Source organism: Nyctereutes procyonoides, unplaced genomic scaffold, assembly GCF_905146905.1.
Source record: "Nyctereutes procyonoides isolate TBG_1078 unplaced genomic scaffold, NYPRO_anot_genome, whole genome shotgun sequence".
NCBI classification, from domain to species: Eukaryota; Metazoa; Chordata; class Mammalia; order Carnivora; family Canidae; genus Nyctereutes; species Nyctereutes procyonoides.
Window position 1 is genome coordinate 6,950,104 of NW_026575128.1, and position 26,946 is coordinate 6,977,049.

The 26,946-nt window shown below is 43.5% G+C and overlaps 1 protein-coding gene across 8 annotated transcripts; it reads left to right on the forward strand.

Moving 5' to 3' along the window:
* Positions 1-10,325: 10,325 nt before the first annotated feature.
* SFPQ (splicing factor proline and glutamine rich) lies at positions 10,326-26,397 on the forward strand. Of its 8 annotated transcripts, XR_008666641.1 has the most exons (13): positions 10,326-11,213; positions 11,736-11,924; positions 12,691-12,992; positions 13,085-13,180; positions 14,027-14,223; positions 14,324-14,408; positions 14,781-14,898; positions 15,218-15,266; positions 15,347-15,468; positions 17,935-21,108; positions 23,531-23,629; positions 24,265-24,308; positions 25,341-26,397. XR_008666641.1 is itself a non-coding variant. In XM_055341747.1 (11 exons), the coding sequence occupies exons 1-10, from the start codon at positions 10,407-10,409 to the stop codon at positions 24,286-24,288; spliced, it is 1,989 nt and encodes a 662-aa protein (XP_055197722.1). In that variant the 5' UTR covers positions 10,326-10,406; the 3' UTR covers positions 24,289-24,308; positions 25,341-26,397. The 8 variants fall into 8 exon arrangements, 1 of the variants encoding a protein (XP_055197722.1); XR_008666638.1 differs by having other exon boundaries at positions 17,935-24,308; positions 25,341-25,427; positions 26,309-26,397; XR_008666639.1 differs by having other exon boundaries at positions 17,935-23,629.
* The last annotated feature ends 549 nt before the right edge of the window (positions 26,398-26,946 follow it).

Genomic DNA, 26,946 nt, shown 5'->3' on the forward strand with positions numbered 1-26,946 from the left:
CCCTGCACAAATAAATAAAGAGGAAAAATAATTAAATAAATACCTGTACTACCAACACAGCATGTCACCCCTAAACAAAGGAAAGCAGGAAGAGCGAGACACTGCGATTGATCCAACGTTCCTATTATTGAGAGAGGCCGTCCAGCTCCTCATGAGATCTGCTGGCAAATTTACCCAGGGTTGAAATCAACCCTCCCGAAGTGTTCTTTGCTTGGAGGCTCAGTAACAATAGAGGAATGGAGGGTGTGCAGCCAGCTGCCTTCCCAGGAGGTGGGGCCGGCTCGGCCACTGAGACACCTGCTGGTGAGGAGCTTTACTGCACCGTTAGACTTGGCCAGTTGGGCCTGTCTGGGAGCCACTGGTTCAGGGGAGTGTGCATTTGCCGACCCTCGGTGCCCTCGTTTCTCCTCCACGACAACCTAATCTGATGCGTGTGCGTGAAGCTACAGAAACAAGTGCCAAAAGATCCAGAAACGGAGTAGCCCCTGCCAAGTTGGAACCAAGAAGCGAGATGGCCCCACCTTAAGGCCTCAAGCCCTGGAAAGAGGCCAACGTATTCAGTTCAATTAACATTCATAGGGAGCAGCAATGTGCTTCAGCAAGCGGATCATCTCCATCCCACACGCGTCTAGACTCACAGAAAGTTGAACCAGGGGATAATCATACTTTTTATTTATTGTAATTATAATCTTGAATGGTGGGTTCACCCACATTCAGAGTTTCCCAAGGCGAAGATTGTTCCCCAGGCCATCCAGGATCATTTGCCACACATCTGAACCCCAGGGGTGTGCTCAGTATTTGAAATTAGTCATTTATGATCGAGGGCCTTCTTCAACGGCCCAGAAAAGGAAAGATTAAGGGATTCATTCATTCGCTGCTCTCCTCATTCATCCACTTCTATATTGAGTGTCCCAGCACCGCACTCAGGGGCAATGGTGGTGAGTAGACAAGCGCACTCATTGCCCCCTCGTGATTGCACAACCTAGATGTGCAATTGAGAAAGTCTCCGAGATCACTGAGATGACGTTAGGGTGACAATCAAGTGAAGCAGCTTGGTCTCTGGGGTCACAGAAAACCTTCAGAGAAGGGCAGGTACAAGTTAAGTCCTGAAAGACAGATGGGAGGTAACAAAAGGTGGGAAGAGTGGCCAGAGGGAGACTCAGGTGAGAGCACTGTGCCTTACAATCACTCAGTTACAATCACTCAAATGTAGTCAGTGTGACTCAGCAAAGGATGCTAGGGGGAGGGCAGCCCAGGTGGCTCAGTGGTTTAGCACCACCTTCGGCCCAGGGCCTGATCCTGGAGACCCGGGACTGAGTCCCACATCGGGCTCCCTGCATGGAGACTGCTTCTCCCTCTGCCCCTCTCTCTGTGTCTCTCATGAATAAATAAATAAAATGTTAAAAAAAAAAAAAGATGCAAGAGAGAGGCATTAGTGGGGACATCCCAGGACTTTGGGACTTTGTGGGCTTCTCCTAAGCACAATGCAAAGACAATAAGGAGTGTTTCCTTTTGTTCTGTTAAAAGATTTATTTATTTAATAAATATAAAATATTTATTTTATAAAAACAAGAAGAGGGCCAGAGAGAGAAAAAGAGAATCTGAGATAGACTCCCTGGTGAGCCCAAAGCCTGATGTAAGACTCAATGTCACGACCTGAGCTGAAATCGAGTTCGAGGCTTAACTGAGTGAGCCACCTGGTGCCCCAAATAGGAGTTTTATTTATTTTTATCTTTTTATTTTAAAATATCATTTATTTATTTAGTTATTCATTCATTCATTCATTCATTCATTCGTTCATTCATTCATGAGAGCCTAGGCAGAGGGAGAAGCAGGCTCCATGCAGGGAGCCCGATGTGGGACTCAATCCTAGGACCTGGGGATCACAACCTGAGTCAAAGGCAGACTCTCAACTGCTGAGCCACCCAGATAGTAAGAAGCATCAGATTTGCTTTTTATTATTACTTTTTATTTATTTTTTATTTTTTTAAAGATTTTATTTATTTATTCATGAGAGGCACAGAGAGAGAGAGAGGCAGACACACAGGCAGAGGGAGAAGCAGGCTCCATGCAGGGAGCCTGACTTGGGATTCAATCCTGGGACTGCAGGATCATGCCCTGAGCTGAAGCTCAACCGCTGAGCCACCCAGGTGTCCCAGATTTGCTTTTTTTTTAAAAGATAATTTTGGAAAAAAGAAAAAAAAGATAATTTTGGTTGCTGCCTGGAAAACAGGAAGGAGGAGGGCAACTGTGGCACCATTTAAGAAGCTTTTGCAAAGGTCTAGGTGAGAAATCTTGTTACTGTATTCACTGGCATTACAGTAGTGGTGTTTTAATCTGTAACATGAGGGAAACAATACCGTCATCCTCATGGGTGTAACCAGAGTTCAATATTAAGTATTTACAAAAGTGTCTAGCATATGGTAAATGATCAATTAATTTTGGCTACTGTTATGATATTGGCTATTATTTGAGGCAGCTGTTTCTTACTAGATTAAAGAATTTTCCTTTTGGTACACACATCAAACTTTTAACAATAGAGTGAGAATGAGTGAATGAAGGTCAGATTTTGTTCTAGAAATACATTAATTACCTGAATCTTTTACAGTTAACATGTGTGCAGTGTACTATTTGTGTAATTTTTATTTTATTTTTATTTTTTATTTATTTATTTATTTATTTATTTATTTTTTTTATTTTTATTTTTATTTTTTTTTTATTTATGATAGTCACACAGAGAGAGAGAGAGAGAGGCAGAGACATAGGCAGAGGGAGAAGCAGGCTCCATGCACCGGGAGCCCGACGTGGGATTCGATCCCGCGTCTCCAGGATCGCGCCCTGGGCCAAAGGCAGGCGCCAAACCGCTGCGCCACCCAGGGATCCCTATTTTTTATTTTTTTAAGATTTTATTTATTCATGAGAGACACACACAGAGAGAGGCAGAGATAGAGACAGAGTGAGAAGCAGACTCCACGCAGGGAGCTTGACGTGGGACTCGAATCCGGGTCTCCAGGGCCACACCCTGGGCCAAAGGCAGGGGCTAAACCGCTGAGTCACCCAGGGATCCCTATTTGTGTAATTTTCAAAAAAATTAATAACTAAGCCTAGGCATCAACCCCTGGAATGAAAGAGTTAGAAGTATAGCAGAAGGTGAAGAACTTGAAATGCCAAGTGTGAGGCGGATCCGGATTCAAATCTCAGCTCATGGGACCCCGGGGTGGCTCAGCGGTTGAGCAGCTGCCTTGGGCCCAGGGCGTGACCCTGGGGTCCTGGGATCGAGTCCCACATTGTGCTCCCTGCGAGGAGGCTACTTCTCTCTCTGCCTGTGTCTCTCCCTCTCTCTCTCCCTATGTCTCTTATGAATAAATAAAATCTTAAAAAAACAAAACAAAAAACCCCAAATCCCAGCTCATTTATTGCTGTGCAATGGTGGGAAAGTGACAAAACTTCTGTAAGCCCCAGTTTCTTTATCTGTAAATTAGAAATAATCACAATATCTAGTTCATAACTGTTGTTAAGATGAATGGAGATAATAAAATGCCTGGTACAGAGCAAATGACCACGGAGTGGCAGCTATTCCCAATATGTAGAATGGAGGAATTGACCACTTTTCCATTTCCAAATGTGGTTGATATAATATAAATTCACTCAATATAATATAATAAAGACTTTCTATGAAAAATATCCTTCTGGGGATCCCTGGGTGGCTCAGCGGTTGAGCATCTGTCTTCAGCTCAGGACAGGATCCCAGGATCAGGGATTGAGTCCCACGTCGGGCTCCCTGCATGGAGCCTCTTCTCCCTTTGCCTGTGTCTCTGCCTCTCTCTCTGTCTCTCATGAGTGAATAAATAAAATCTTAAAAATAAAATAAAATCAAATCAAATCAAATCAAATAGGGGTGTGAGGTGGCTCAGTTAAAGTGTTTGCCTTCGATTCAGGTCATATTGAACCCTGCATAGGCCTCCCTGAGCAGGGAGTCTCCTTCTCCCTCTGCCCCTTGCCCTGCTCATGCTTTCTTTCTTTCTTTCTTTTTTTTTTTAAGTTTTTTTTTTTATTTTTTTGAATTTTATTTATTTATGATAGTCACACGCAGAGAGAGAGAGAGAGAGAGAGGCAGAGACATAGGCAGAGGGAGAAGCAGGCTCCATGCACCGGGAGCCCGACATGGGATTCGATCCCGGATTGGATCCTGGGTCTGCAGGATCCTGCCGTGGGCCAAAGGCAGGCGCCAAACCGCTGCGCCACCCAGGGATCCCCTGCTCATGCTTTCTTTTTTTCTTTTCTTTTCTTTTTTTTTTTTTTTTTTTTTGCTCATGCTTTCTTTTGCTCTCTCTCTCAAATGAAATTTAAAAAAAATCTTTAAAAAATAAATAAAATAGGGGTGCTGGGTTGTTTAGTCAGCACATCCAACTCTTGATCTCAGCTGGGGTCTTCATTTAGGGTAATGAGGTCAAGCCTTGGGTTGAGCTCTGCACTGAGTACAGAGTCTACCTAAGAAGGGGCAGCCCCGGGATCCCTGGGTGGCGCGGCGGTTTGGCGCCTGCCTTTGGCCCAGGGCGCGATCCTGGAGACCCGGGATCGAGTCCCATGTCGGGCTCCCAGCATGGAGCCTGCTTCTCCCTCTGCCTGTGTCTCTGACTCTCTCTCTCTCTGTGTGTGTGACTATCATAAATAAAAAAAAATAAAAAAAAATAAAAAAAAAATAAAAAAAGAAAGGGCAGCCCCGGTGGCTCAGTGGCTTAGTGCTGCCTTCAGCCCAGGGTCTGATCCTGGAGGCCTGGGATTGAGTCCCATGTCAGGCTCCCTGCATGGAGCCTGCTTCTCCCTCTGCCTGTGTCTCTGCCTCTCTCTGTCTCTCTCTCTCTGTCTGCCATGAATAAATAAATAAAATCTTTAAAAAAATAAAAATAAATAGATGAATAAACTAGAACTTATTTTTATTTTATTTATTTATATTTAAGAGGGTGGGGAGGGGCCAAGGAAGAGGAGAGTGAGAGAATCTTAATTAAGCAGCCCCCAGTCCAGCACAGAGCTCAGCGTCCGGCTCGATCCCATGATCCTAAGATCATGACCTGAGCCAAAATCAAGAGTCAGATGTTTAGCAGACTCAGCAACCCAGGTGCCCACCCTCCCATAAATAAATAAAGCTCAGATTCTTTAAAAAAAAAAAAAAAAAGTGTTACGAACTTCCTTGTCTTTCTTTTTTTTTTTTTTTTTTTCCTTGTCTTTTCAAAAATACACTAACCAGACCTTTTTACTGAGCTCCATTTGTCTTCAATACTCAAGAGCCTCTGGAAGTCTCTGATTTTTCCCCTAACAAAAGCTAGTATTTACTGAGCACCTAGAAAGTGCTAAACACTGCATAATCCTCACAAGCTCCTTAAGGAGTGTGTACTGCTTGGGGAGTCTGTAAGAGAAGTGCAGCATCTTGGGACCAGGTGCTGCAGATGGGCCAGAGCCTGTTTTTCCGTGTTATGCTTTCATTCATTCATTTCACACATGTTTATGAAGCATCCCCGGGCTGGTGTCTGTTAGCTACCAGTGGTACAGCCTTCAAGAACCCAGACTCGGAACCCCAGTCTAGCAGGGGCACCGGGGTGGCCAGTGGTTAAGCATCTGTGTTTGGCTCAGGTCTGGATCCCAGGATTGAGCCCCGAGGTGGGCTCCCTCCCGGTTTGGTGGGGAGTCTGCTTCTCTCTCTCCCTCTGCCCCTCCCCCTGCTTGTGCTGCCTCTTGCTCACTCTCTCTATCAAATAAAAACAACAAGAACAACAAAAACTCAAGCTCAGAATCCCAGCCTAACCAGAGGAGATCAACAATAAACAAGTGAGGAAACACCCAAGATAAATACAACCTGCGAAGAGAGTTCTTTCATGGACTACCCTGGGTCCAGGATGGTGGAACAGAGGCCTGTTTAGATGTGGTGACCGGCCGGGAAGGCTTTTTTGAGGTGACATTCGAGCTGAGACAAAAGAATGAAGAAGCTATAGAATCTGCAGAAACTTGCTGGGGTGGGGGCACTTCAGGCTAAGTAAACAGCAAATCCAAGTACCCTGGAGCAAAAAGTGTTCAGACAAAGTAACTTGATAAATCCTAAGATCAAGTGGATGTTGTCAGGCACTAGAGAGATAAGACTGGGTTGGGGCACCTGGCTGGCTTAGTCAGGAGAGCATGCAACTCTTGATCTCTGGTTGTAAGTTCAAGACCCATGTTGCCGGTAGAGTTTTACTTAATTTTTAAAAAGTAAGAAAAGAGAGAGAGAGAGAGAGAGGGAGAGAGAGAGAGACTTAAAGCACACAGGGCTCAGATCAAGTCAGGCCTTATAAACCTTGGTAAGGTGCTTGAATTTTTTATTTTTATTTTTATTTTTTAGATTTTATTTAGGGACACCTGGGTGGCTCAGCGGTTGATTTTATTTATTTATTTATTTATTTGAGAGAGAAACAGAATAGGAGTGGGGGCGGGGAGGGGGGGCAAAGGGAGAGGGAGAAGCAGGCTCTCTGCTGAGCAGGGAACCTGATGCTGAGCTCAGTCCCAGGACTTCGAGATCATGACCCCAGCAGAAGGCAGACACTTAACCGACTGAGGCACCCAGGAGCCCCAGGGTGTTTGAATTTTATTCTTGGAGCAATGGGAAGCCACTGTAGGGCCTTTAAATAAATGAGGAAAATTACATCTGAATTATGGGGTTTTTTTTGAGAAGATTTACTTATATACAGGGCGCCTGGGTGGCTCCCTGCTCAGCGTGGAGTCTGCTGTTCCTTCTCCCTCTGCCCCCCACCCTGCTTGCACTGTCTCACTTAGGCTCTCTCTCTCAAAATTAATTTTTCTTCCAAGATTTTAGGTATTTGAAAGAGAGAAAGCAAGAGACAAAGCATAAACTGAGGGGAGGGCCAAGGGAGAAGAAGAAGCAGACTCCACGCTGAGCAGGAAGCTGGATGGGGACTGGATCCCAGGACTCTGGGATCATAACCTGAGCCAAAGGCAGATGACAGAGCCACCTGGATGCCCCAATAAATAAAGTATTTGTTAAAAGATTTATTTATTTATTGGGGGGAAGGGGCAGAGAGAGATGGAGAGACAAAATTTTGAGCAGACTCACCACTGAGTGCAGAGCCCTATGAGGGGCTGATCCTGTGACCCTGAGATCATGGACCAGAGCCAAAATCGAGTTGGAAATTATTATTTTTTTAAAGATTTTATTTATTTATTCATGAGAGACACAGACAGAGAAAGAGAGAGGCAGAGACAGGCAGAGGGAGAAGCAGGCTCCATGCAGGGAGCCTGACATGGGACTCGATCCCGGGTCTGCAGGATCACGACCTGGGCTGAAGGTGGTGCTAGACCACTGAGCCACCTGGGCTGCCCTCCAGTTGGAAATTAAAAAGTGGTTGCATTAATTTAGGTGAGAGATGGAGATGAAAACAATTAGGTGATAGTAGTAGAGCTGGAGAGAGGTAAATGGATTCACAACACTTTGTAGACAAAACTGAGTTTGGGATTTTATGAAGAGGATGAATCCTTGTTGTTTTTTAACAACTGGGTGATGCTAATTCATATGTTGGGTAAGATTGTGGGGGAGGAACAGGTTCGGTTGATAAAATCAAGAGCTCCAGTTTAGATATACTATTCTGATATGTCAGTGAGACCGCCAAGTGGTGAGGTCTACTAAGTAGTTGAATTTATGAGATGGGAACTTAAGAGGATAGACCTACCCTACTGTGGAAATCCAAATTTAAAGATGATTAGTAGTTAGATAATATTTGGTGTTGAATAGATTATCTATATTAGGAGAGAACAGAATTTAAAGAGTTTCTAGAAATGAGCTCTGAAATATCTCAGCATTCAGAAGGCCTATGAAGGAGGAGTCAGCAACAGAGAGGGATCCCTGATACAGGAGAAAAATCATCAGTGTGGTGTCACAGAGGCCAGTGAGAAAAGTGTTTTTCGTGAAAGAGGACCATCCATGTGGAACGTTGCTAACAGGTAAGAAGAGATGATTATAGAGAAGCAGTTATGGGATTTTGCAACACGTGGATCACTGGCATTCTTGGCAAGGCATCCTTTAAGGGGAGAAGGGTAGACAGATTGGGGTGGATTTAAGAGGAAATTGAGGTGAGGAAATGGAGACCTCTAGTGTAGACAACTTGCTTTGGTTTTGTAAAGAGGACTGGAGAAATGAGATCAAAGGATGAGGGAAACTTTTGTTTATTTTTAAGATGACAGTGTTCAAAAAAAAAAAAAAAAGACGACAGTGTTCCAGTAGAAGTCATTGATGATACACCAAGGCAAAATCCTTGAGAAGGCGGGTGGGGGGATTGGGGGGTAGGATCCACAGCACTAGGGGAGGGGTCTGCCCTTTGACAAGAACAAAGACACATTTTCATGGTATCCGGAAGGAAGACAGAGAGGACAGGTACAAATACAAGGAGGCTGGAGGCTTCCAGTTGGATGAAAATGTTCCCCTCTGATGATTTTTATCTTCTCAAAGAAATAGAAGAATTAGTTATGGTGAAGTGAGAGAAGGTTCAGGAGTTAGAAGAAACAAAGCATGAAATACACTATTTCTGGAAGTGAGGAAGTGGGAAAATGACTTTAGTGAGATTCACTAAGATTGCCAAAAAAAAAAAAAAGTCAGAAAGAAAAAAAATCTGATGCCCTTTGAGGCTTGTGGTCAAGACTTTATTTATTTATTTGTTTGTTTATTTATTTATTTATTTATTTATTTATTTATTTATTTATTTATTTTAAGACTTTAAAGTGAAAGCCTCTGCTCTTCCCTTAAGCAGGTGAACAGTAGGTCCAACTGGAACTGGGGTTTTACCAAGTGAGTATGATGGACAAAGAGAGAAACAAGAATCGTATGTGTAAGCAATCATAACATCTAAACCTGGTGACAGAGGATATGAATATAAGAATGGGGGAGGTGGTGAAAGAGTAGTACGTTGACCGATTTGGAGGTTTTGGGGGGGAAGTCAAACAATCGGAGTTACTATTGATGGGACAGTTGAGATTCTCGAAAGGAAATTTTAGGGACGCTGTAGCTCCCGGCAGTGACAAGGACAAGAGGACTGTGATGCGGGTTGGGCGCCCACTAGGGACAGGAGGGAAGGGAAGGCTGTGGGGGTGAAGAACTGGCAGAGTATTGGGTAGTCGTTCAAACAGGTGTTGAACGATGAGAAGTCGAGATGGGAAGGAGGACAGTGCGCCCCGAGCTAGGATGCAGGGAGGACGGATCCATCAGGACGGTAACCAAGACGAGTATTACAGGATTTAGCCAAGGTACTTCAGAGTTAAGAATTTGAAGTAGGGCATCCAGATACTTCTCATTGTTGGATTCCAAAGAAATATATATATTTAGGATTTTATGTATTTATTCATCAGAGATACAGAGAGAGAGGCATAAACACAGGCAGAAGGAGATGCAGGCTCCATGCAGGGAGCCCGACGTGGGCCTCGATCCCGTGACCCCGGGGTCACGCCCTGGGCCGCAGGCAAGTGGTCAACCGCTGAGCCACCCAGGGATCCCCTTATTTTATGTTTTAAAAGATTTTATTTATTCATTCATAGAGACATAGGGAGAGACAGAGGCAGAGACACAGGCGGAGGGAGAAGCAGGCCCCATGCTGGGAGCCCGACGCGGGACTGGATCCCGTGACCCGGGGTCACGCCCTGGGCCGCAGGCAGGTGCTCAACCGCCGAGCCCCGGGCGGCCCCGGAAGACCTATTGCCACATCGTAACCTTAAAGTGTCTTCCGAGGTCAGAAGGTGTCGAGCGCTGGTGGAATCAGGGAAAATGTTACAGTCCTCGGGCGACTTGCGTTAGAGTTGCAGGCGCGGCAGCACGGGTCCTTCCGAGCGCAGGCCGCCCCCCGCGGGGCCTCTGTCCAGGCACCATCTCGCGTGCGCGCGGAGCCTGAGGACCCCACACCCCATTCCGAGGGCGCCGCGCGGGGCGGGTTGCACGCTGAGCGGCCAGCGGCGCTGGGGGTCCGGCCGGAGGACGGGGTGGGCGACCTCCCTCCGCGGGAGCGGTCGGGCCCTGCTGAGCACGCAACGTTGGTCTGCGGACCCCTTTCAAATTTCTGGCAGCAAATCGCAGCGGCCTCCGGCCAACTCCTCTCCCGTTCATTGGCCACCTGGAAACTCCAGCCCCTCCGCTCCGCCGGAAGCCAATCGGCAGCAGCGGCGCTCCGTCACCCGGCGCAATCGCCGACCGCGCGTGCCATTGGCCCAGGGAGTTGCCGATCGACGGGTAGGCGGGGCCGCGGCGGCCGGCCTATATAAGCGGAGGACAAAGGCGGCGCGCCGCCTGTGTCATCCGCCATCTTGTGCGAAGCAAGGTGGCCTCCACGTTCCCCGAGCGTCTTCTCCGCTTCTGCCTCGACCGCCCCTTGATCACAGATATGTCTCGGGACCGGTTCCGGAGCCGCGGCGGCGGCGGCGGCGGCTTCCACCGGCGCGGAGGCGGCGGCGGCCGCGGTGGCCTCCACGACTTCCGCTCCCCGCCGCCCGGCATGGGCCTCAATCAGACCCGGGGACCCATGGGGCCCGGCCCGGGCCAGGGCGGCCCCAAGCCCCCGATCCCGCCACCACCTCCGCACCAGCAACAGCAGCAGCCGCCGCCGCAGCAGCCGCCGCCGCAGCAGCCCCCGCCGCTTCAGCCGCCGCCGCATCAGCCGCCGCATCAGCAGCCGCCGCCGCCGCAGGACTCGTCCAAGCCTGTGGGTCCTCAGGGGCCCGGGCCGGCGCCGGGAGTGGGCAGCGCGCCGCCGGCCTCCGGCTCGGCACCGCCCGCGACTCCTCCGACTTCGGGGGCCCCAGCGGGCCCGGGCCCCACCCCGACCCCGCCGCCCGCCGTCACCTCGGCGCCGCCTGGGGCGCCCCCGCCCGCGCCGCCGAGCAGCGGGGTCCCCACCACCCCGCCCCAGGCCGGGGGCCCGCCGCCTCCGTCCGCAGGGGGCCCGGGCCCGGGGCCTAAACAGGGCCCAGGCCCCGGAGGCCCGAAAGGCGGCAAAATGCCGGGCGGGCCGAAGCCCGGCGGCGGCCCGGGCCTGAGTACCCCCGGCGGCCACCCCAAGCCGCCGCACCGGGGCGGGGGGGAGCCGCGTGGAGGGCGGCAGCACCACCCGCCCTACCACCAGCAGCACCACCAGGGGCCCCCGCCCGGCGGGCCCGGCGGCCGCAGCGAGGAGAAGATCTCCGACTCGGAGGTGAGTGTCCCCCACCCCCCGCCCCGGACTTCGCGGCGGTGTCCCTAAGATGGCGGCGACCCCCGCCTCCTTCCCTTCCTGGCCTCCATTTTGTCGGGGACCGGAAGAGGCGCGTGCGCGTGCGCGGCGGCGGGGGCGGGGCCCGGGAGCCTGAGGAGGGCTGCGAGGCCGGGGGCGTTGCGGCCTGCAGGGCGCAGGCACGCGTCAGGTGGGGGTCGGCGCGGCGCCGAGGCCTCGACTTTCTCATCTGGCGCTTGCCGCGGCGGTTGCTGTTGGTGAGGGCCTCGCCGTCGGCGGCTGAGGGGGTAGCTCGTGTGGAGTGGAGCCTGGAGCGGCCAGCCGTCGGTGCTGCTGGCCTGGGCGCCCCGCCGGTGCAGGGAAATGGCGAGCTTGACCCCGGATGGGGCCGAGGAGCCCCCCGATCGAAGCGGTCACGGGTCCGAGAGGAGTGAGCCTTGTCGCCGGGGTTTTCCTACCCGCGGAGGTCACCGGTGTCTGAACGGCTCCTTCCTGTTCCGTTAGGGGTTCAAAGCCAACTTGTCGCTCCTGAGGAGGCCCGGAGAGAAAACCTACACGCAGCGCTGCCGGTTGTTTGTAGGGAATCTACCTGCTGACATCACGGAGGATGAATTCAAAAGACTCTTTGCTAAATACGGAGAACCAGGAGAAGTTTTTATCAACAAAGGCAAAGGATTTGGATTTATTAAACTTGTGAGTTGTTTGGTGTTTTTTTTTTTTTTTTCCTTTTTTAAGATTTCGTTCATTCATGAGAGAGGCAGAGGCAGAGGGAGAAACAGGCTCCATGCGGGGAGCCTGACGTGGGTGGGACTCCATCCCGGGTCTCCAGGATCACGCCCTGGGCGGAAGGCGGTCTAAGCCGCTGGGCCACCCGTCCTTCCCAGTAATTCTATTTTAAAAGAATTTAAATTCTTCTAAAAGAATTTTAAATTCTATTTTTTTTTTTAACTTCGTTTACTTATTTATTCATGACAGAGAGGGTGGGGGCAGAGACACTGGCAGTGGGAGAAGCAGGCTCCATGCAGGGAGCCCGACGTGTGACTCGATCCCGGGTCTCCAGGATCGCGCCCTGGGCGGAAGGCGGCGCCAAACCCCTGAGCCACCCGGGCTGCCCTGGTTTTGGGGGATTTTCTTTGATGTGGATTTGGAAGGTTTTCCTTGTTTATTAGCTATTACAAACTCTAATGTTCAGACCAACAGTAATAAGTTGGTTTTTAAATTTTTCATCATTTTTCTGGAAAAGATGCAATTACTGCGTGGTGAATGATTGTTGATAATCTAAGTGAAGAGGTTGGTGGGTGGGTAAGAACTCTACCCACGGGGGGGGGGGTTCGGCAATTGGGGGGGCTCACTGAAGATGCTTGAACTGAGCTGGAGGAAGGAGTGGGAGTTAGGTTTTTGACAGTTAAATGGGCGTTAGCTAGCGTTGAGGTCGTTAACTTGAGTCTGGTATTTTCAGGAATCTAGGGCATTGGCTGAAATTGCCAAAGCTGAACTGGATGATACACCCATGAGGGGTAGGCAGCTTCGGGTTCGCTTTGCCACACATGCTGCTGCCCTGTCTGTGCGAAATCTTTCACCTTATGTTTCCAATGAACTGTTGGAAGAAGCCTTTAGCCAATTTGGTCCTATTGAGAGGGCTGTTGTAATCGTGGATGATCGTGGGAGATCTACAGGGAAAGGCATTGTTGAATTTGCTTCTAAACCAGCGGCAAGAAAAGCATTTGAAAGATGCAGCGAAGGTGTTTTCTTACTGACAACGTAAGTTCTTACGTTATTCTACTTTTTATTAACTTGGAGAAATTGAGATAAAAACTGAAACCATTTAAGACGGGAACCATTTTTGTTGTTAGAACACCTCGTCCAGTCATTGTGGAACCACTTGAACAATTAGATGATGAAGATGGCCTTCCTGAAAAACTTGCACAGAAGAATCCAATGTATCAAAAGTAAGATTGGTTTATTTATTTTTAAAAGATTTTATCTATTCACAAGAAAGAGAGAGAGAGGCAGAGACACAGGCAGAGGGAGAAGCAGGCTCCATGCCGGGAGCCCGATGCGGGACTCAATCCCAGAACCCAAGATCACGCCCTGGGCCAAAGTCAGGCACTCAACCACTGAGCCACCCAGGCGTCCCAAATTGGTTTATTCTAAGTTTTTTTTTTTTTTTTTTTTTTCCCATTGCAAATGGGAACTCTAGTAATTTTTCAGTTTTGTATAGAGAATACAAAATTCTTTGGAATGCATGTGCTTGGTAGAACTTTTAAGGCTCAGGAAGTAGATGTTCAAATGCTTAGTGTTTGTTGCTAAGATAGGTATATTTTATATGCAGTTTTGTTTTGTCCTTAAAACCACTGCATGATGAATAGGTGTTTCCCTTTTTAAGGATGGAAAATAACGTTCTTGATTAAGAATTGGTTAAATAAACAATTTAAAAACTTTTATATTTTGTAGACTTATTTGAGACCATGAGCCAAGTGGGCTTTGGGGTGAGGGTGGAGAGTAGAGGGAAAGAATATCAAGGGTGCTCTACAGGGCTCAGTCTCATGGCTCAGATGCTCCACTGACTGAGCCACCCAGGTGGAACACTTCATTTTGGATGTAATGCTATGTTACATGAACCAAGGTGGTCTTTGCTTGGCTTTTTTTTTTTTTTTTTTTTTTTTTTTTGCCTTTTTCTTTTTGGCATTTCTTAACAAGTGATAGACTAGGGAGGGAAGTCCGCATTTTGGGGGCAAATCAGGTAGTATTTCTTGTGGGCACCCACAAATCGGTTAATGTTTAAATATTGTTAGGGAGAGAGAAACACCTCCTCGTTTTGCCCAGCATGGCACATTTGAGTATGAATATTCTCAGCGATGGAAGTCCCTGGATGAAATGGAAAAACAGCAAAGGGAACAAGTTGAAAAAAACATGAAAGATGCGAAAGACAAATTGGAAAGTGAAATGGAAGATGCCTATCATGAGCATCAGGCAAATCTTTTGCGTCAAGGTAAAAGATTTTCTTGTGTAAATTTCACTGATAGGATCAGTTGCCTTTTGCACTTTAGAACTCCATTAATGTGAATTCAAAACAATTTTTTAATGTTCAGATCTGATGAGACGCCAGGAAGAATTAAGACGCATGGAAGAACTTCACAATCAAGAAATGCAGAAACGTAAAGAAATGCAACTAAGGTAAAATTTTGTTAGGCTATTAAGTCTTTTTTTCTGTGTTTTTTTTTTTTTTTTCTTTTTTTCTGTGTTAATGTTTAGAGGAAAAGATAAATTTTGCAAGTGAGTCTGATGGGGTTAGGGAGAGGTTAAATGCTATTATGTCTGTATTGGCTTAACACTAAGTTGGAGTAGATGTAGGCTTTCCGTTGTTGATGCCTGTTTTCTTTGCCAGCATGTTTCTAAGGCTACTCTCCATTTTCCAGGCCTTTCATGTGTGTTTGCTCTAATCTAGACTTTGTTAAAGCTCTGAGGCAAATTTCTAGCTTTCTTCAAATTGACTTTTTAAAAGATGTGGATGACGCTTCAGTTTACATGCTTGATGAATATTTCCAGGCAAGAAGAAGAACGGCGTAGAAGGGAAGAAGAGATGATGATTCGGCAGCGTGAGATGGAAGAACAAATGAGACGCCAAAGAGAGGAAAGTTATAGCCGGATGGGCTACATGGATCCAGTAAGTAAAATCCTATTGAAATGTAATTGGAATTGTCTACAAAACTTGTAGGTACCTAAAATCACATTTTACTCAATTTATTATGACACTTCACATTTCTGTTGTTCTTTTTATGAATGTATTATGATTAATATGCCTTGAGTTTTATCTTTTTGGCTGGGCCTAAAGATTTCATTGGTTTAGGAAGAAGCTTTATGGGTTTTATAATTCTTTTAAATATAGTCATAACTTTTTGAGTCTTGGAAATTTTTTTTGTTTTTTCAAGTATTATTGGTATGGATAGAGTACAGGTGTATGAAAGGATTTTATTTTCTTGTAGAGAGAAAGAGACATGAGAATGGGTGGTGGAGGAGCAATGAACATGGGAGGTAAGCATGAAAATCGAATTAGCGATACCATTTGAGAGCAGTATTCTGGTTGGTTTATAACCAGCATTTTTGTTTCATAGATCCCTATGGTTCAGGAGGCCAGAAATTTCCACCTCTAGGTGGTGGTGGTGGCATAGGTTATGAAGCTAATCCTGGAGTCCCACCAGCAACCATGAGTGGTTCCATGATGGGAAGCGACATGGTAATGTATCCTGTGTGACGTAGTACAAAGGAAATTCTCATTTTTCACAACTTAATGTGTGTGTGTTTTGTTTTTTGTTTTTTGTTTTGTTTTTTTTTTTTTGTTTTTTTAAGTAGGTAACTGGACCTCTTTTTTAGTTCCCTTATGTAAATCATAATCTCAAGGAGTATTTTGGCAACATAGAAGATCTCAGTGTGCGGTAACCTAAACTGAAACGGTTGCCAACAAGAAGTCAATGCTGTCAGTAGTATGTTGGAATTCTCTTTGGTAATAAGTAGACATAGGGGCTTTCCATTATATTGCTTGTGTACTTTTGCACTCTAGCACATGGCAAATCCAAATTCTAAATGTTAGATGACGTACCTGATTATTCTACATTCAAGTGAGAGTAATCACATGGCAAACTGTCATTCATTAAGTTGGTATTTGCCATAAGTATGAATCAGACTTGTAGTTTATAGCTTTAGGCATGTTCTAGTGATGTGTAGGACTTTGACCTATATTTGGTGTGGTTTCTACCCATGAAAAGGGAGTTGTTTACTGTTTTGACTCGTCGTTTCCCACTTGTTGGGCCTGTCAATAGGTGCACCTTCTAAAATAAACTGACATCTCTATTTTGCTACAGGATAGTAAAAACCAATGACAATTTTAAGCATACTAGTTGTGTGCATTTGATCTGAACCTTCTTGATGCTTTCATATTATAACTGTACAGATAGCCTGTCAGGATGCTTTAGAACCACCAAGTGAATTGGTTGGAGTGGCTGTGTTAGGGCCTTAACAAATCCGAAGGAAAATTGAATATTGGATTTAGAGGTGGGCTTAGAGAAGAGTGCATTTTCACAAGTGAACTGAATCTTGATTGGTTCACCTGCAGGCTTTTGGCAAAGGAGGGAAGCTGCAGCACCTAGCTCGTTAGATTCATCTTTAACATAGGAATATAAAGAAATAGTATGGGGCCTCATCTGCTTAAAATCTATTTAAGGTTTTTTGAGAATTGGAATCGTAAGTAGCTGTTTGGGTTAAACATAGTGTTACTAGCTTTCTTTTAAATTTAGAAAATAAATGTGGGTAACATTTGGTTTATATGCTTCCGGAAAGGTAGATTGTAGGTCTGTATCAAATTCGTAAAACGTAATTTGACGTGATGTTCCCACAATTAAGGTTCTTTATATGTCCCGTGTAATGGGTAGGGTTCTAAGATGTTGCAATAACGTAATTGTGAAACCCCAAAATTTTCTAACCGCTTTTGAGATAACGTAGCACAATGCGCTAAAACCTTGAAATTTTTAGAATTTTGAGAAATAGTTTAAGGGATTGAGTTTTAGATTTTTAAGTAGCCATGTATAGTATTTAGTAGGAAACATGTTGGAACTATGTATAGGAACAGTTAAACCCTGATGCTCCCCCCCCCCCCCCAATTTTTGGAGTGTTGCTCTTAGTAACTGATTTATTTTGAATGGGATTTGAAAGATAGTTGAGGCTTCTGTGGTTTGCATATGTATAAGGTTTTTCTGTTTGAGGAACATAGGTTTCTCAGATTAGAAGTACTTAAAACTAAATGGAATAATAAAATCCTGCTTTATTGCAGTCATTTAAGATTGGTGTTTAGGCTGTTGGGGAGATAGCCAAAACGTGGCATCATAGCTAAATGCCTGTGGGCTTTCAAAGACCTGAAGGAAAAGCTGGGACAGTGTGGGGGTGGGCTGTGTATTCAGTCAGTTTGCAACAATACAGACTACTACTGTGAACATAATTGTCTCTGGTTATCTGGTTATATAGTGATGTTTCTGAAGGTGGTATATTTGTGAGAATATGGCAACACTTTAAATGAAGTTACTGTGCCGGTTAAGTGACTAAATCTATTAGTCTTTTATGCTTTTTCTTTTTGTAGTCTGGTAGCATTTTATTAAAACTTTGAACCTTTTAAGATTTCTGCAACTTAGCAGATGTGTCTTAAGATCTTGAAAAGCACAAGGTTTCTTAAGCAGCTCATGCCACTAACTGGTGAGTAGGTCTTTGTCACTTCATTGAGTGCATTGAATCTGTCTGGTTGGGCTTGTTAGGCTTACTTGGAAATTAAATTTCCTGTTGAGACCTTGAAAGTGAGAAGTTTGCAAGCTTTTCCAGTGGGTTATTAATCTGATGTGAAATTTCGTAAAACTCATTTTGGAATGGGTTTTCACATCTGCACTAATTTCTTAAATTTTTTAGCACTACAGGGAAGACCTATTCTTTGAAACAGGTGTATGAGAATGGCTCAAGTGGGAACATACCACAAGGCATGTATTATCGTAAACTAATTTTCAAATTACCCTTTTTTCCTTTCTATGTTCCCGGTACCTGTGGATCGACTCATTGGTGATTGTATCGACGAACGTTGACTACGGAACCTTCTAAAATATTTACTTAACAAACACATGGACATCAACTACATATAATGAACTGTTAATTACTGTTCCAATAGCGTACTGAGCGCTTTGGGCAGGGAGGTGCGGGACCCGTGGGTGGACAGGGTCCTAGAGGAATGGGGCCTGGAACTCCAGCAGGATATGGTAGAGGGAGAGAAGAGTATGAAGGCCCAAACAAAAAGCCCCGATTTTAGATGTGATATCTAGGTTTTCATTCCAGTTTGTTTTTGTCTTTTCTTGTTTAGATACCAATCTTTTAAATTCTTGCATTTTAGTAAGAAAGCTACCTTTTTATGGATGTTAGCAGTTTATTGACCTAATATTTGTAAATGGTCTGTTTGGGCAGGTAAAATTATGTAATGCAGTGTTTCAAACAGGGGAATTTTTTTCCTTTTTATTTCCTTTTTTTTTTTTAAACTGTATAATGTCCCTCAAGTTATGGCAGTGTACCTTGTGCCACTGAATTTCCAAAGTGTACCAATTTTTTTTTTACTGTGCTTCAAATAAATAGAAAAAATAGTTATAATATGGATCTTCAACTTTGCCATTCATGCTTCTATGCACATTAGGCTAGGTATTCCACTTTGAAAGCATGAGCGTGTCTAGGCCTTTGAATGGCACATGCCATTTCTGGGAAATGTATCTGTAGGCTAAGTATTGCTTTCTAAAAATAAGTAACCCCTTGTTTTAAAAAGAAGAAATGCATATTGAAGTAGTTTCATGATTTGATTTGTTTGGCATTATAGGAAGCAAGCTGGTGCTAAGTATTTTTAAATGGTTATATAAGCAAGCTGAACTGTAAATCTTCAGGAATGTGTATTAAGATTATGGAATGGGTGAAAGACTTGATAGGGGAGAAAGTGGGTATGACTAAATGGATCTTTATGGCCCTATGATCTATCCTTTCCTTGAAAGTTTCTGAAGAAAAGTGGAAAGATCATTCTGTTGCATTCCTCCATTCTTGTTTTTAAAAGAACAAGTCCCAAGCCCTACAAATGGCTTGTACTGAACTTTCACATTTGAATTAAAGATTGTTAAACATGAAGCCTTTTCATGTATTACTTCAAGCGATTTATGAAGATGGGGATTTAGTCTGAAAAAAGCAACTTGAAAGTAAGCGTAGTAACCATAAAGTAGGTGTAGCTATGTATACATTTGTACTCTGTAACTTTTACATCTCCTTGTGCTACTGCTGGTGGGCAAAATCTGTAGGACTATAAAAATCTTGTTCTCTTGTCTAAGAACTAGTGGTGACTGTAAATGACAAATAGGGTTGCAGATAACGATTCTTACTGTAAAATATTTGTTAACCTGTTTTTCCATAGTTTACTTTCGATGTAGCACTAAATCTGGAGAGAGTTGCTCATGCTACACAGTACAAGTAGCCCTTTCTCCCACCATAAAGTTTTGGAGTGTTTCGATGGTGTTGTCAGTTGTCAACTTCATTGAATCTCCTTCCATTAGGATAAGACAGTCTGACTTACTACTACAGTAGATTGTTACTGTTGACTGTTAGTACGACGGGAACCTGTTGTCCCAGTGTTATATATGTTAGCAGAGGAACGACTTCCTAAAAGTAGGTAAAGTAACTGAACGGTTTGGCTTTGTTTTTAGATGTGTCCATTCAAATTTGTACATTACAGATCTCTTCCTACGGAATGTGTCTTCCTCCTTTTCACCTCTGTTGTTGGTGCTAATTGGCAAAAGTAAAATTCTAAATCAAATCTTGGTTAAAATGCTGAAGGTCAGTATTGTGCCTGAGTACAAAGGGAGACCTATCGTTGAAACAATTGAACACTTTGTGCATAGGAAACTGGGTAATACTCAAAGTAACACTAGTGGAGTATAAAGGCATGTCACTCAATTCTGGTTGTGTGACTGACAGGTACATTGTGTGCTAATTAAGGAAGAGAATCTCCTTAGAAAATGCTCATTATTTCTTCACCAAGAAAGACACTTGGAAATGGGTAGTAGTTCTACCATAATTCTATCAATGAGGAAGTTTTGTCCTAAGTCATTAATTGGTGATATGCATGAGGTTTTCTGTATGGAAACAAGGGTCTGGATTGGAAAGGAATCCATTACAATTTGATTGAATTGTATGGTAGGGACTCCACTAATGATAAAATAAGGGGTGTTCATGGGACACCCATAGAGGGTGAACTTGAATGTGTGTGGGCGGGGGCTGGTGGGGAAGTGGGAAAATCTGCCTATAAAATTAATGTTTCAGTTTATTTTTCAGATTACATGCCTTTCTTTATAAGGGATGCTGGCACAGACCCCTAAAATAAGATTTTGTTAGTACTATACCTTTGAAGAGTGGTGAAGGATGCTAATGGATAATCTCCTGAAAGTTGTGGTTTTGATAGCCTTACCGTGGGCTGTAGAATTGCTAAACCTTGTTTAGCAAATAATGTTGCTTAGTTTCCACTAAGTTTTGCCTTTCATCCTTGAAGCAGCAGTGTACCAAGGGTTGTAAGCTATTCAAATAGACTTTTCAATAAGTCTTGCAATGCATATGATAGTTTTTAGACTAATGTGAATTTAAATCATCTTAAAAAGGAATTGCCTAAAAACTGATATGAACATGGGGTGGGAGAGGGAATGTAGTACTTTTGGAGTATTTTTAGCCATTTTTCTCATTTAAAGAAACCACCTGCCCCCATTTCCTCTTCTCCACTTTCTCTCATAATTTTGTTTTAAGAGGAACACTGATCTGTTTTAAGGTTATTACTCCTAATCTTTAAAAATTGCATTCTCTAAGAGACCCCAGTGTATTTAATAGGTACCTTATAAGATGAACCCAGTGGCTCACATTCAGTGAAACCATAATCCTCTTGGCTTAGAACACTAATTAAACTCCTAAGAAGTACTGTAAACCCCACCACTCTATATATAGATGTATTATAACACTAATACAAACAGATAATCTGGGAAATTGTAATGTTACGCCTGTGCAATTTTTTTATAAGTGGCATATCCTGGCAGACAAAAATTTAGATACTTGGCTTTTCTTGGGCAAGCCACTATGTTGTGGCGGAATGTTTTCTGGTGTTCTTGGACTGCAATTATGCACTATTAAAGTAGTGGCCTGCTACATAACTGCATTTAGCCAGCATTTCTGCAGTGCGTAACTGTGAGGAACGTAGTACCGCAAATGGCAATGGACATTAGGACCCGGATGTAGTATTCCTGCTTGCTCCAAGATTCTCATTGCCGACTGCATACAGGTAGGTAACAAGCAATATAATCTAACTTGGTGACTTGCTATGTACTTTTATTCCGTGGGCATTCTGACATCACACTTCTGACGATGAAATTACAGTGCAGCACCTAACACTTGTATGGTAAAGCTAGTTTCTATCCAAACTGCGTGGGTTTGGGTTTAGAGCTGTAATTTGTCAGGCAGACTTCAGTGCTGTTGCAGTTCTCAGATAAAAAGTGCAAACTTGATTCTTTGGTATGTCTGAGTTGCGTGGTTTCCTTTAGTTGCATTGTAACTGAAGAGAACCTGGAGCACATCAGTGGTGTGGGGGAGAGGGAAGCAAACCATACTGGGGAAGTAGAGCGCTGTTAGCACCTTGACATGGACTGTATATAGCCTGTGATACTGAGTCTCTGTTGTAGCAAACTGACCTCCTGCCCACAGGTCAGCACTATTGATTTCAGAATGCAATCTTGGTAATTATTCTGCAGGTTGAGTGAATTAAGAGTAACAGTACAGTTTTTTTTTGTAATGTGAACTAAATTTTTTTTTTTTAATGGGCTTCACGGGAATACCTTTGTTACTAACGTGGGCTTAGGCGGGAATCTAATGTGAATAGTTCAAGTTATGTGCCTTGTCTAAATATGTATGCTCTAAACCTGGGGAAAGTGGTGTGGCATGTTGACTTGCCTGCAGTTGAAGACGTTGGGAATCATTTCCCAATCCTAAGACTTTTCGTCGTATTCTGTAGGATAACTGCAAATGTTCAGAGTAGCTTTTCGAATTTGGTTCCCTTAGCTTTAGGGATGTGATGTTATAATCCAAAGTGTTCAACAAAAGAAACAAAAAAGAGTCTTCAAAAGCACCTTCTTTTGTTGCTTAGGGCTTAATAAGCTTTTTGTAAGCTTTGCATCGACTGTTGTTCCAGACCTCAATTCCACTTAACTTTGGTCTCCGAGCTGGTTTTTAGCTAGCATGCATGAGAAGAAACAGCTTTCACGTATAATGCTTTCTGCTCTGTAACTGGAAAGTTTGGTTTACTTTGCATAAATGCCGGTGAAAACTCTTCCTGACTATGAGAATTTTCTTTCATTGTATCAAGAAAAATGGCTTGCTCCTTGGCAAGCAATTCACAAGGTGGGGACAAATTGGTACTTTAATATGTAGTCTATTTAAGCAAATACCTTGACTCTCCTGTTAGGTGAAAAAGCAAATGGTGACTAGTTTAGCTGTATATTAATAATACAATGCAGTGCAAACATAATGCTCAGTATTAGTGACAAGAGTGTCACTAAATTGACATACAACCCTGATCGGGTTTTCCTGTGGCATAATCATTAAATCGGTGGCCAACACTTGCTACCGTGATTAGTGATTCAAGTGCTTAGAAATAAAAGCTCAGGTTTATTTCTTAAGAGTCAATAACAATTTTGCAGAGAATGTACTCCTTATATAATCTGTGGACTTGAGGAAAATCATTGGGGAGGGGGGTTAATTTTGCTTCATTTCTGCTTCAAGGTGACTAGGTTTTTGCACTTTCAAATGAGAAACTTGTGACTTAAGTCATTCTTACTAGTTTCGATTTGTATGTAGCTATAATTTGTGAATTTTAGTGTAGAGGGTCTTAAAAACACTCACTCAAAAAGCTGGGAATAAATGGGTTTCAGTAACACTATACCGAGGTGCTTGCATTGTATTTCATAGTCTTTTCTTGTTACAAACCAAAATTATTTTTAATGAGAATGATCCGAGGTTCAGAAGTGTGATGCCAGAATGCGTTTTCGTACTGTTAGGCCCTTGGAACAGATACCGGTGCTTTCTGAAGGATGAAAGAAATGGAATGGGTACTCCTCACACAAGGTTGCAAAACCTACAAAGAATGCCTAAGAGTCTCATTTTTCCCCAAGAAAAGAGATGCGTGTGACTAGTTTTGGACTTTTAACCTTAATGGGGGTGCATGTCTCCTATTGTTAATCATTGTCAGCTGCAGTGACATGATCCACAGTCCTGCATTTACTGCCTTTCCCTTAATGATTTTGGACAGGTTTGAGAGAGCCAGGATGTTTGTTCTGGGCCTTTATTTGGTTTTGGCTTTAGCTGATAATGCTTCAGTGTTCTGTCAGCTAGTGCAGTTCTCAAATGGCTGCCTATTAGGGAAAGAATTCTGAGGATTTGACTGCTCCTAATCATCTGTCATTGCTGCTAGATAATGATTGGCAATTTTTAAGACTCAACTGTGGAAGTCTCACAGTTGGTAAACCATCAACCATAAAAATGTTGCTTTTGAACACCAGTGCTGAAAAGATTTTATTTGGAGGGTGAGAAGGGGGCCGGATGCAGAATAGGACAATCTGGAGAATGGGGGAGAATGCAAAACGATATAGTATCCCTTATGGATGGTACATGTGCAACAGGGAACTTTTTTTTTTTTTTAAATCCCTTGGCAGTTACGGATAATCAGGGAGGAAGAAAAACCTGGAACTTGAATCAAGGCTGATCTTTCTGGTTTTTGTGCACCGTGGCCCTGCCAGGCATATATAGTGAAGGTGAATGTCTTCTCCCTCAGAAAAACTCAGGTTCCTTGCTGTCCCGAAGAAGGCATAGCTTCCCTGCCCTAACTTAAAACTCAGTGAGGACTTGGAGGGAAAGAACGAGGCAAATACCTAGGACTGCAGGGTAACAACTGCATTGTTGTGTACTGTGGAATGGGGAGGGCACTCTTGGAGGACTCCTACTGAGGGTGGTCAGTCCACCTGACAACGGAAGACCTACTTGAATGGGGGCAGGGTATGTGCTTTTATATGAAAAGAGAGCTGATGTTAAAACTCCTTTGGTAAGGTGAACGTTGTCACATACCTTCTCATAAGGGATAGTATATTTTGGGTTGCAGTCAAACTTGATTGTGCTCAGACTGGTGAAAATAGCAGATACAGGCATTTGTATTTTAAATAAGATATAGTTTTTATTTGAATTCAGCTGTCTACTTTATTAGTTTACATAAGAGTAATTTTAGATTTTTCCCCCCCATCAAGTTTCTTCCTGTTTTTTTTTTTAAATGCTGTAACTTGCCCCCCCCAATCTTTGTCTCTGGAATTTTACTCTTTGAATTTTGAAGTTAACTAGCATTTTCAAGCCTTTATACCCTTGTCTTTTATATTAACTTTCTCTTATTATTCTTTAGGTAAGAATGATTGATGTTGGCTGATACTGGAGTACTCACTCCAAGTAAGTTTCCTTAGAAGTCCTAACCTATAGAAGACTTTTGAATGTGATTTGCTTATAACAGCTAAAAAATGTGATTTAGCATATGGGGTGAAACGTGTTGGATTTTTTTTTAAGATGTTACTTCTAATATCTGTGTTTTGTTTGAAAACAATGTGGGTATGTGTGAGTTAAGAGAGAAAAAGTGGAGACTACTCTTTTTTTTTTTTTTTTTTATTTTATTTATACATTCATGAGAGACAGAGACACAGGCAGAGGGAGAAGCAGACTCCCTGTGGGGGAGCCTGATGTGGGGCTCGATCCCAGGACCCTGGGATCAGGACCAGAGCCAAAGGCGGAGGCTCAACCACTGAGCTACCCATGTACTCCAGGACTACTCTTCTGTTTGTAAAGTTTCGAACAATAGAATTGACCAAAGGTACATGTTTGAAGGAAGCTCTGTTGTGCACCTGAAACTAATAAACATTGTATGTTAATTATAGTTCTATTATTTTTTTTAAAGATCTTTATTAGCATGGTCAGGGTGAGGTGCAGAGGGAGGAGACTCCCCACTGAGCAGGGAGCCCAATGCAGAGCTTGATCCTGGAACTCCAGGATTGTGACCTGAGCCAAAGGCGGCAGGCACTTAACCAACTGAGTCACTGAGGTGCCTTTATGTTTCAATTGAAAAAGAAGATACAGGGGTTATGTAGAGAAAAGTCAAAGAAGGCTCGAATTAGTGGAGAAATATTTTTTTAGAACTCTAAATTCCACTTTTGACACATTCAAAATCTCCCTTAAGAGATCACCCTCTCTTGTACTTATCCAGCAAATATTAGAGAACGGTCCAGTCCAAAATTCCGAAAGTGTGAGGAAAATTGAAAAGAATGTAACTGTAGTGTGTACCAGGTCTTTCTAAGCAATAAGAAGAGCAGAATAAAAAAAACCTGGGCCTAAGAATGTGCCTCTCGTTGATTTAAGAATAAGACGAAAAGTTAGTAAAAATGTAATATGCTATATGTGTTACTTTAATAAAATTAATATTTTTAATGATAGGTGGATAAGCTATTAGTCTCAAGATGACATCACACATCGTGAGCCAAGAAGGAAAGCCACGACTTGTTAGGCTGAGGAAGTGTCTAGGTAAGCTGGGTGGTTGTTCTGCTGTAAGCTGCCTTCATTTCAGAAGAACTCTTGGGTGCTACCACCATGACTACTCGCATGTGAATATTTCGTTTTAACTTACTCTACCTTAAAATTTCCTATGTAGAAAATAAGTTGTTTATATAGTATTTGAGTACTTAGAGTCATTTTAACAGCCTTGAGGTTTGTAGGCCTTGTGTTTTGGTTTGGCTCAAGCCCAGGAATGACCAGGAGTTTAGTTTTAGTTTTCAGTAAGAGTATGTACATCCATTTACCTCCCCTTCGTCCTTAGAACTGTGCAGAAGAGGGTTTGGAAAATTAAACGTTGCCTGTTTTTAACCAACTTGCTTTGTGATGAGGTCACCTAGAGTTGGTGATGTGTACTAGAGAAGGGTTGGCAGTTTTAAAGGGCAAATCAGCTCTGCTGTCGGAGCTGGGAAAGCAGTCCTAGACCGTATGTAAACAAGAGCGAGGCTGCGGCTGTGCCAATAGTTCAGACAGGTTGTAGGTGGACGGTGGCTTACTGTCTCTCATCTGATAAAAGTGACATATAAATAGATTATCACTCAGGTTTAAAGGGCTATTACAGTCATTAAAGAGTAAGGTAGAAATAGTGATAAGAACTAATGACTAGATCTTAAACCTAGGGAAGGCGACGATTGAATCTCTAAGTGGTTGCTGCTAAAGTTCTGGTGAATGGAAGTAAACTTGAATCAAGTAGCTGGTGGTAAACTAATCACCTTAGTCCATTAAATACTGCTATTACCACATTCCTTGATTAGTATTACTTTGGTGTTAGGAAGCTTACTTGATGCTAAATGGTAAATTGACAATTCTGATTCTTAACATCTTTTGGAGTAATTGTTTCTTTTGATTGGCAGGATCAGGTGAACTGTGTCGAGAAAACCAGTGAGGAAGAGGGCAAAGAGGAATGAGCAACTCAATTGTTAATAAAGACAGTTTTAAATCAGTTTGTGCTTTTGTTTTGGTTTTTAAGTAATAAGACTTTTTGTTTTCTTGAATTTTCCTTATGTCATCACCTTTTTTTCTAGGTGACATATTATGGGTGTAGAACCTGATAATTCAGGAATCTTCTTGGGCCTTTTGACAGAGCTACTTCAACATAAATTATTGATCCAACTTTATAGCCCTCCCTCAATGTCCTAACTAAACTGATTTAAGCCATCAATATTTAACAGTTGCCTTGATTTTTTTATAGATCACTTTTATTCCTAAAATTAGCATGTGACACATAACAGTTAACTCCACGCCCCTCCTTGGTTGGGTTTCAGGCATAATAGCATTTTGTTATCCCACTTTTATATTTAAAAAAAGAATTGTCAGATATGGTTATTAGGCTACTTACATAACTTCACAAAGAACCACAAACCGAATTCCATTTGGCCAAAATAACCATGTTTTGGTTACCTTGAGTAGCAATTTCTTGAAGTTAAAATGAAGCTGAATTTCATTCGCAATAAAATCTTGGGTAGATTCCTTGACTGTAGGTATAGGGAAA

What these genes read in the sequence shown, in the direction of transcription:
- SFPQ (XM_055341747.1), top strand. Translation starts at nt 10,407, where the DNA reads ATGTCTCGGGACCGGTTCCGGAGCCGCGGCGGCGGCGGCGGCGGCTTC. An exon ending in AGAAGATCTCCGACTCGGAG is followed by an intron (nt 11,214 to 11,735) that starts GTGAGTGTCCCC and finishes CTGTTCCGTTAG; the next exon opens with GGGTTCAAAGCCAACTTGTC. An exon ending in AGGAGCAATGAACATGGGAG is followed by an intron (nt 15,267 to 15,346) that starts GTAAGCATGAAA and finishes TTTGTTTCATAG; the next exon opens with ATCCCTATGGTTCAGGAGGC.